Below are 11,153 nucleotides of genomic sequence, written 5' to 3' on the forward strand. Positions count from 1 at the left end.
TGCTTAAGGTCTTCTGCGGGCGTGGTCGCGGGCTCTAAATCCCGCTGGGAGCCCTCCGCCTCGGATACAAACCCGAGCAATGGTTCGGATCCCACTTTAACCTGTAGGTCCCGTCGTTAGAAGCTCCTTAGCTTGTTTAGGACGTTAAAACAAATTCTATCAATAAGGAGCACATAAAAGACAGAAAACTTACCTGCAATATAATTTATCCAGCTTTCCATCCTTGGTTCCAATCTTGTGCAGATCTTCATTTTTTTTCTAGAACAACTCCAATGACATTCCGAAAATCCGCCTTTGCTCTGTCCACATCCGGGATTGGTATTATGACATTATCTCCCACTTCAACAGGTGGATGGGTGGCATCAGAGATACGTTTCATTTTCTTGGCCTGCTTTGACAAATTTCCACGTGCTTCTTTCCTGGATGATGTGATATCAACCGCACTAGGACCAGCCTCATTTTCTCCTTCATCAAATGTATCATGTTCACTAAGGCGCTCATTCATGTCCTCAATAATACTCACGAGGTCGCCCTCATAGTTTATGTTTTGGAGAACATCTGATGACAGTGCTGAAGTCGTAAGTCCTACTCTTGGCTCAATGCCGAACATCGCACGGTGTGGAGACTGTTTTATTCCGGAATGATAAGCTCGATTTTTCATCAACTGAACAAAGCGGAGACCGTTTGACCAGTTTGTTGTTTTACTATCATGCATCCACGAGGCAAGCATATTTTCTATATCTTGATTTGCCCGTTCTACTGACTCTTGGCTTTGGCTGTGCCTGGGCTTTCCGTTGACTAACTTTAACTCAGGCCAGAGTGTCGTTAGTTCCTTGATGACAGAATTAACAAACTCTCTGCCATTATCAGAATATAAAATGCAGGGGGCACCAAATGTCAAAAATATGTCTGTCAGTTGGTAGGCTACTTCTTCAGCTCTTTTGGCTTGCAGCGCTCGCAGTGAGACAAACTGTCAGATGATCCTGGTATACCATGATAAACTTGAACTTACGATCAGGGTGTGCTTGCATGTCTATCAGGTCCACTTGACATTGGTTGTTCATTTCTGTGTGAAGTATTGGCTTAGAAACAAAGCCCTTCTTTTTCATACTTTTCTTCCGTTGACATGTTTCACACATTGACAGAAAAATATTTATCATTTGAGTCGTAACGTTGGCTTATTTCCTAGAAGTTTCAGCTTTCATTCTATCTCGACCTCCGTGTCCCACAGCAACATGTGATGCTTCAATAACATCAAAGATCTCCTCGGCAGGTAAGTAGTACTTCACAGACTCACTATTCGACACCAGTTTTTTTTTTTTTTTTTTTTTTTTTTTTTTTTGTTTCACCAATTTCCAAAACATTAAACCGTTTCAAACGTCTGTACTGTAAAGGTGTTTTCTTTGCAGCAAATTTTGCCTCTTCAACTTCAGTTACAAGTTTACTGTAAACGTCCTTAGTCATTGCATTATAGTGACTGTCTTTTTCATTTTCCAAACGAATAATTTCTTTGAAGAATCTTTCCTTCAAAATTGTTTCTTTATCGGACTGACTCATTACAACGAATAATCACCTCACACTTCCCGAAACACTAACACACGCGTAGCCACCACAAGAGAGACGCACCTGCACACTTTACAAAGGCTCCGAACAGACTGAGAGAAAACAAAACAATACTTTCCCAGTAGGAGCAAGTCCGAACTTGCAGAAACACTGTTAACTGATCCATTTTGGTCAGAACTAGTTTTAACTAGTAAAAACTGTATATGATTCACATTATATAGTCTTTTTCGTTAATTCCAGAATTACCTAACATAGTAAATTCTAGTATTGACTAGTTAATACTAGTTCTTTCGAAACGGCTTTGAGAAAACTAGTTTTAACTAGGAAATTCTAGTTTTACCTAATTTCGGGTTCTGACGGTAACATATATATATATATAAACAGTAGTGACGGATTTACGTATAAGCTAAACAAGCTATAGCTTAGGGCCCCCTCTCTTAGGGGCCCTAAAAATTAAAGAAAACATTGAATGCAAATTTCCAAAATAAGAAAAACAATAAATAAAATAAAATCAACATATAGCAACAGTGCTTCGTGTTGTCTAGGCTCCTATAATGTAAGTAATGGGGCTCCCCTCTGCTAGAACTGGTTCCCAAAATATCACTAGTTTCTTCATTTCTGTATAAGTTATAGATTGCCTACGTTCATCTGGTCACATAAAGAGCCCCATCACCTTCAGTACCTTAGGGCCCCACCAAACCTAAATCCAGCTCTATATACAAAGTATATATACAAGAAACAACAATTATAAGACAATTTTATCTCCTCATCTTGTAAATTTCTATGTGATATTTCCAAAATTTTGTAGTTTGATTTTCATTTGCCTTCTTACTTTCTTTTTAAAATGATACATTATTATTTGTTTTCGTATTACCATAAACAATATGGTAATACGAAGTTTCTAAAAAAAAAAAAGACTCTCTTTGTTCTTCTTTCTTTGCAATCAGTGACCTCTACGCACTGATCATAACTTGTGATACAGATATTTAACAGTTGTAACATAACTTGTTTACAAATTTAAAATACAAAATGAAAAGAGAAAGTAAAAAACGTCTTTAAATTAAATTAAATTAAGTTAAATTAAACCTTTAAAGGTTTAAATTAAATTAATTAAATTAAAGGTTTAAATTAAATTAATTAAATTAAAAGTTTAAATTAAATTAAACCTTTCAATTTAACGTCCCACGATTATACTCATTAGGCTAAGGGAGACGGATGATTAAGATAAGCGAATTATGATGGAAGAATTAGTGGAATTAGAATGTGGGAGGAAACGGGAGTACTCCCAAAAAACACAAATACGATGTTGTCCACCATAAATTTACTTGGCTGGAGTTCGAACCAGGGACCCACGCATCAGAGGTAAGCGCTCTACTACCACTGACCCACCGTATTCCCACGTCGTTAAATGAAGATTACATTGTGCAAGGTATTTCTGAGTTATTTAGTACAGAGTTTCGAACAGCACACAGTAATTTACATAGGTATAGGGATGTGCACGAGACAAGATTTCTGGCTGTCTCGTCTCGAAAATGTGCTGTAAAAGTAATGTCTCGACTCGACAAATGTATATTTTACTAATGGAAGATTCGTGTCTTAGACTCGAATTTTCTCAGGAAAATCCTGTCTCGACTCGTCTCGTGTGCATCCCTACATAGGTATTTAAAAATACTTAAAGATGCCGACGAAAGTATGCTTTTCTTTAAAACAAAAATATCGATAAATTCCTAATCGCGTATAACGTAAATCCATTTTCAAACGAATAACAGGTCTACATATTTTTCTTTCTATAATATCCAGACTATGGAAAAATGTTGCTTTTTGACTTAACATGCGTGAACGCTAAGTTGTAGATAGCTGAGCTGTTCCGAACTTAATTTGCACGTTGACAAGAATCTTGACAGTCAAGCTGAGGCAGAGAAAGGCAGGAGAGAATGCAAAGAGAGGTGCATGAGTGTATTGACTGTGTGTTTCAATCGCAACTTGGTAAGCTCTTTGTGTAGCATTTGCTTGAGAGAACATGTAATATGAGGCTTTATATTATTGGGCAGAGTATTGTAACTCTCTACGACTGTCCTATTCTCTGGTCAATGAGAGGCCGTCTTAATTGTGAGTACTAATATATCAAGTACTATATTATTATATGGTAATTTAGTTTTCGTTTCCGAGTTTTGAAACAATTCCTCTCAATTTATCTGTCCCTTTCTGGCTATTTGGTGAGCAACTTTCAAGAGAAAATTCTGCCGTAAATCATGTTTTTTTTTTTTTTTTTTTTTCATAACGGCACAAAAGCAATGTTCTATTCTTATATGAGTAGGGTTGCCATACGTCCGTAGTTTGTACGGACTGATTGTATTTTTGGGTCCATGTCCGTGTCCGTATCGTACAAAACATGAAATAGGAAAATGTCCGTATTTGACAGATTTTGGAGCTTCCCGAACATTTCTAAGTCGGGAATAGCTAAAATTTCGGGCGAAAAGAATCGTGTTTTTTCATCATGCAACTTATATTCTAGTTACCAGTTACCGTTAATAAAGTAGGTTATGTTTTTAAAAAGTGTCTCATTTTTCCATGCGAGGGTTCTTTTGGTTAGATTGCATGCTTTACATATTTGTTTTAATGAAAAAAATATATAAAATATGTTAGTTTCTAATAGTGCTTTAAGAATTACAGTATACAATTGTGTGATAAAATAAAAGGGTGATTTTTAGGTAAGAAATTTCAAAATATTTGTTCTGAATTTGGGCACCGTATATTTGATAGATCGTCATTGTCCGTATTCTGGATCAAAAAATTATGGCAACCCTATATATGGGGAAGTAATACAAACAATTGATACAAAATAGTGGGAAAATCAATTGTTTGGTAATATAACAAATACTTAATGAAAGCTTTTTTTTTTTTTTTTGCTAGAATCATTTAAACTACGTGTGTAAATTATTCTGCTTTATCGTAAAATTATCTATTCCGCTTTACTGTACTAAACAACCATAAACCAAGTCACGTATAACTGAAGTATACCGATTTGCTGCTAAATTGTTTATTAAAATATGGGAAATAATGAAAATAATCATTTCTCTCGACAATTTAATGTGCTTATTTTTAAACAATTTTTCTTAACGTGAGTAATTAAACACCCATTTGGAACATTATTAATTAATATGATATTTTTAACATCATACAATACACATACTACCTTATGCAAATGTATTTATTATTTTAGTTAGTATATATTTTTGTAGACTGAATGTACTAGGTATGTAGCATTCAATAGGAATAGAGTTTCACATTAAAAAAGAAATAAAGATCTAAACACGGATTGTTTAGTTTAATATGAGATATACTGAGTGGGTTTATGTTTGTTGCTTTTTGTCAGTTGGTAATAAAATTAAATGTTGGTGTTAAATAAAAAAAAATATATTCTACTAATTCGCATACAGAAAATAAAATATATATATAAATGCTGTTCAATCAAATATCAATATAGAACCATACAAAAACATTCAGTGTACGATGATATTAGTGGAATACAAATTTATAAATGTTATTTCAACTTTTTAAAATTATTAATTATATTTGTTTTATTATTTACTGATATAAATTTCATATTATTTTTATAATCTAAAATTAAAATTTAATTAATTAGTATGATGAAATGAGGAGCTGTCATAAATTGAGCTTTATATTATATATGATTGTGTGTGTGTGTGATTAACATTGGTATATTTGATACAGAACGGATTTGTTAATGGAACTTGTCTTTCTTCCTGTACTTGATTCTTAATAAATAATTAAACCACTATCTTTGCATACAAACAATCCAATGAAATAAAATGAAATTTCCACTTTTACTAATACGCCCTGCAGTGTAAAGAGGAGGTTCATTAAATAAATGTAATTATTATACAAGAATTATTGAAATTATATTGTAGGCGGAAACGGAAGAACGTTGTAAAAACTCATGTACATGGTATTCTTCACCCCGAAATCACATAACATAGTATCGAACTAAGGACCGGAAATGCCAGAGATAGAAACTCAACCACTCAACAACATGACTCTCGAAATGAAATAAAATATGTCTTAATGTTTTATCTTTCACATCCAGTGCAGTAGACACAAGCACAATTTCGACTGTTGTTTAAGTTAGTCTGCGCAAAGTAAAAATAATAATAATAATAATAATAAAATACATGAGTTATGCCAAAAGATTTTTATCATCTACAGCACAACACTAACTCGAGTGTATTTTAGCCTCATATCAGGTATTAAGCCTATTGCGCCCGAGACAGCATTAGCGTTCTAAATTTCAGAGTAGATGAGTTGCAGCAGGTCAAGTCTACCCTAGTGGTAAGAAAGCTTGCGGCCAGTTGACACGTCTTTTTGGCTTTTGGCTTTCTACGCTTGCACTTGAAACGCATGCTTTCATACAATCTGCCTTTGGTTGTACTTGCAAGCGATGCCTTAGACCCTTCGCAGAGCGTCATAGCATCACTCGCCGTTCATTGGGTTTTGACTTGACTTGTAAAACGCTTGCGTCAAGCTTGAGTGGAACACTGAATGCAAGGTTGACCCCATGTAATTTCGTTACTGGAATACAGCTTCGTTCATGCTTGCACGTTTTCCAATCAAGCTGGAGGCAAGCTTGGCCGAATTACTAAGCGGTTTGCAAGGTGTCTCTGCTACTAGGGTAACATCATTTGATAGCTGACAGTTGAAACTAGTAGAAGTACGAAAAGTGTTGGAATTCTTAGAATCAGACGTAAAGTTTGCGCCCTAAAGGTAAGTGAATTTTCCACTAACCTGCGGTACTTTTTACAATTTTACTTCTGTAAAGGTGTAAAATGCTGCTCAGGTCCGTGAAGAAATTTGTGCTGTTTATCGGTAAGATACACTTTCAAAAGCAACAGCCAAAAAGTGGTACAGTCACTTTGTTCTGAAAATTTCGATGTGTAGAATGCTCTTCTCAATGAGCGATCAATCACAGTAAAATTGGTTGATATTCTGGCAAAAGTAGAGTAAGACCGGCTTATAAATAGTAAAAAAAAAAAAAAAAAAAAAAAAAAACGCCAATGATCTAAACATACATCATCAAACAATGCGAAACCATTTGGAGAAAGCAGACTTCAAAAAGAAGTTTGAGGTTCACAAATTAGCTCTAACTTAAAACCATAATCTCTACTGAAACGTAACAAAATTGAGCCATTATTGAAGTAGTTATTTAGGTGGATATCATATGTAGACTGAATATGAAAACCGTACTAAGTGCCAAAAAGAAAATGTTGAGTAAAAAGCCCAGATTTTACTTCAGAACTGGTGGGACATATATCCACATGCATTCTTCTGGCGATTATTTGAACTACTTCCACAGTAAATACTAGATATCCCTTTATTCACTGAGCAGGCCACATTTCAGCATAGTCACATAGGCCACACATAGGCTACATCTTGACATTAAACCGAACTTTTTCATTTTTGGCACTTAGCACGGATTTTGTTTTCAGTCTACATAATATGTACATTGAAATTAAAGTCCGTGCTAAGTGCCAAAAATTAAAAAGTTCGGTTTAATGTCAAATGACAGCAATGTGAGAATGTGAGAAGGAAAGATTGTGGTTGAAATGAGGAGTGCCCACCAGTGATGCTCACGAAGTTATGCCGTGCGTTGGATGGGATTTGGAAGGGCATCGTACATCGTGAGGTACTGCTGCTGGGCAGAACGATAGAGTTGAGATTGAACTGTCAACAATTAGTGCGAGTGCACCTAACAATTCACAAGAAACAGCAGAAACTGGTCAACAGCAAAGATGTCGTATAGCACGCTGACAACGTCAGATGCAGACATCTTAAACGAGACTTTCATTTGTTTCGGTCTCTGGAGAACTTCATGAATAGTGATAAAATAGTTTCAAAATGCCTGTGAAAACTACGTGTCATATATATAATTGGTTTCATATAATTTTCAAAAATAGAAATTTGTTCTGAAGTTTGATTTTCAAAGGCTTAATACTTTTTAGACAACGTGATATTTGCAAGATGTACTCTCCCTTTTAACAGATCCTGTTTGATCATGACGAACCAGAAGGATTACCTCAGCTCAGTGAAGAAATCAAGGTTTGTCTCGATGTGACTGAGGTTTGAAATATTTTTATAATAATTGTTAACCAATAGTAACTACAACTGAATTAAGCTTGGTAAGAGTCATTAAAAATGGAACAAGAATTATGTTGAAGAATAAAACAAAGTTATTTAACTAGTGAACTAAGAGCTTCAATAGTTATGTTATTTTTTAAATAAGAAGTTTCTAACAAATATTTTAATGTAGTTCGATACTCACATATATTATTAAATATCGTGTTACTAGACATACTGGCAAGATAATACACATATAAAAATTAATAGAGACGGGATAGTTTTCATATAGCACAGTAATTGCGATACCAATTAGTTATTACTTCAGAATTTACCATGGTACAGGATTTATTGTTATCATATCCCCAATATTTTGATCAAGACAGTGGCGATATTTCATTCTATATGAAAAGATATGATAATTTTTGAGTAGCGAACAATATGAAAGACCCATATTATGTCAGACTATAGCTATCAGTGGTTGGATGTAAGGTATACGAAGTGTTAACAAAACGAACTAAATAATGGACATAGATTTGTGCTGATGGTACATACAAATTACGGATGGCCAAAATTTTACGGAATCCGGATTCCGGAAAAATTATTTTCGGAATCGGACATTTCACTTTCCGGATTTCGGAAAAAATTCCAGAATTCAGAAAAATTTCGGAATTGAGAAAAATCCGAATTCCGGATTTTTCCGAAATCTGGAATTTTTCCGAAATCGGAATTTTTAAAAAAATTCGGAATTTTTCCCTTTTACTTTCCGGATTCCGAAAAGTAAAAATTCCGGAATTTGCCATCTTTAGTACAAATATATTTTCTAGAGTAAATAAATAAAAGAAAACTACTACTTTCACGATACTGATAAGTGCTACAACAACACTTATCTTTCAAATTTGTAGAACCTGAACTATTGTACTGTTATATGTAGCTCTTCACTGATGATCCAGCTTAATCTCTCTGTTATAGATTAATTTGCCGAAAAATAATTAACGTTTCCAAATTAGCAATAATTGCAGAATAACTAAATAATTTACGATACAAATATTTAAAGGTTAAGTTTTTCACGTTTAAACATGTAATTTCAAGTCGCAGATATGTATACTGTACAAGTGTTCAATTTACTTAAATTACGTTATCAGTAGGTCCACTTCTGATATAGCCTCGCTGCTGATGGGACGTTAAACGCAAAACCAACTCAACTCATAATCCTTGGTTTTGTTTGCACGGTAAGTTCCTTAGTATTATAGAAGATTCTTAGATGTTGGTTTCCCCTTAATTTTAAGTAATTCCTACAGTATTGAAGAAGATTCATGATGCGATGAATTGTGATTAGTTTAAACAAATAAATAATAATAAAAGAATACCATTTAAAATTGCCTTAAAATAACATTAAATTTACACGACCCTTTATGCTATTTTTAATCTTCAATTTTCCTTTACAACACTTGCAAATTATCAGCATCAACAACTGGCAATTTCCTTCTCTTTCCGGTAAATGATACTAGTTCGAGCAATTCTACCCCAGTCATTTTTCTCACTCTTCACTGGCTTAAGGACCTATTTATAACTAAGTGGATTGCAGAGTTTTCTTTCCAGGAAACATAAGAGTTATGAATCAGGTATTGTTAGCGTAAGTTTAATACAACATCAAATAAGCAAACCAGTTAATGAATTTTTGCCTGTACTTGCTGGGTTGTAAAGTTAACCATTAAAGTTAACAATAAAATGAACGTAACCTGTTTCATCAATCTCTACGTACAATTATATGATTTGATGTTTATTTATAAATTGTAATTGTCAAGATGATTGAAAATTGAAGTGAGAACATGGACTGCAGTTATTACCCTGGGTCATTGTTTGAGTTATATGAGGTGTGTTCAAGAAAGACGGAACTTTAATGCTATAAAATCTGTATTGCTATAAAATCTGTATTGTTCATTTTACATTTGATGTACTGTCTCCCTCAAAGCAGTCTTTTTTATTGGCAATATACTGTTTTCAACGTTTCTTCTATTTTTAAAAGCCTTCTGGAACGCACTTTCTAGAATGGCGCGTAGGTCTCCTGTGGCATTGTCCTGAATCTTCTATAGTTTCAAAACAACGTCTTTTCAAAGTGGTTTCAAGTTGGAGAAAAAAGGAAAAACTTTGCTGCGTATAGGTTCGGATAATAGGCTGGAAGTAACCACAGCGGAAATCTGATGTTTTACTAAATAACTTCTTATGAGGAGCGACACGTGAGTCGGTGCATTGGCATGGTGCACTATTCAAGTGTGGTTCTCCCACAATGCAGGTATCTCTCAAAAAAGCTAAAATGTTATGGTACAATTGCTTGTTTACCATCTGACCACGTGATACAAATTCATGATGGACAATAGCTTTGCAATCAAGAAACACAACCATCATCACTTTGATCTTTCACCGGGTTATGCGTACGATTTTAGACGAGAAGACCCTGAATAAATTTACAAACAATTGAAATGTCTCTGTAAAAGTTTTGCCAAGTTTGTAGCAAAATTTCACATATATACATTGTTCTTTCGTTGTCACTTCGTCACTAATTCGACGAACAACTTGTGCATGTGCTCACTTCAATGACTGTAGTTCTGCAGCTAGCGGTCATAGCGAAACAAGACTAATGGCACTTTGCTGCCTAAATCTACCGGTAGGTGCACTCAGTAGCCGAAGCGCGCTCTCAGTGCCGGTTGACGCGCTATTTCAAATGTTCGGTGTTTTTAAAACACACCTCGTATATAGTATAGAATACGTGATACAGATAAAATGGTATAATTATATCTTTTGTCAATATATATATATATTTCTGCTAGTGAGTATAAAGTGTATGTTCGGTTAAAGTTGTTTTAAGTGTTTTATATCTTACACTTGCGCAATCTACGATACGAATCTATACAAAAAAGGCATGCTAATACCTTTGAAATTGTTCTATTGATAGAATTAGTAGGACGAGATGCTAGGATTATTAGAAGCTCATGTTCGGTAGCTGGAAGATAGGGACCCCACTCAGGTTTAGAACATAAATCAGGAAACAAGGTTATTTTATTAAAAGTCGAAATTGGAAGAAATGTAATGGTTATCTGAAGCCAATACATATGAAACCCGAATTACGATTAGGGTATAAACAGAAATGTTACGAGTGCTTTGGTTGCATCACTTTGCATACGTTTGCTCTGCAGTATTGTGAGAAATGATAATAATAATAAAACAGTTTCACTCCTAATTGAATTTTTATGTTCTAACTAAGTGCATCTTGCAGAGCTTCAAGAAAGCTCAGTAAATATGTTCCTGAAGTCTTGTTACAGAGAATGTTTGCAAATGTCGCGTACGGAAGAGGAAGTCGGAGAAGCAGAACGTCGAAAACATTATTTATTCCTCTGTACACTAGAGTCAGGACAATAGAAGCGGAAGAAACGACTAAAAATAGTCTGGCTGTAATT

At 34.5% G+C, this 11,153-nt stretch overlaps 1 protein-coding gene across 1 annotated transcript; it reads right to left on the reverse strand.

The window, feature by feature from the left end:
* Nucleotides 1–247: 247 nt before the first annotated feature.
* Nucleotides 248–730, reverse strand: LOC145665360 (uncharacterized). The gene has a single exon (XM_081732657.1). It carries the CDS (start codon nt 728–730, stop codon nt 248–250), a length of 483 nt encoding a protein of 160 aa, XP_081588783.1.
* Nucleotides 731–11,153: the final 10,423 nt, after the last annotated feature.

Source organism: Thermobia domestica, chromosome 11 (genome assembly GCF_964235325.1).
Source record: "Thermobia domestica chromosome 11, izTheDome1.hap1.1, whole genome shotgun sequence".
In the NCBI taxonomy this organism is placed as follows: domain Eukaryota; kingdom Metazoa; phylum Arthropoda; class Insecta; order Zygentoma; family Lepismatidae; genus Thermobia; species Thermobia domestica.

Coding starts and splice junctions, on each gene's coding strand:
- LOC145665360 (XM_081732657.1), bottom strand. CDS start 730: ATGCTTGCCTCGTGGATGCATGATAGTAAAACAACAAACTGGTCAAAC.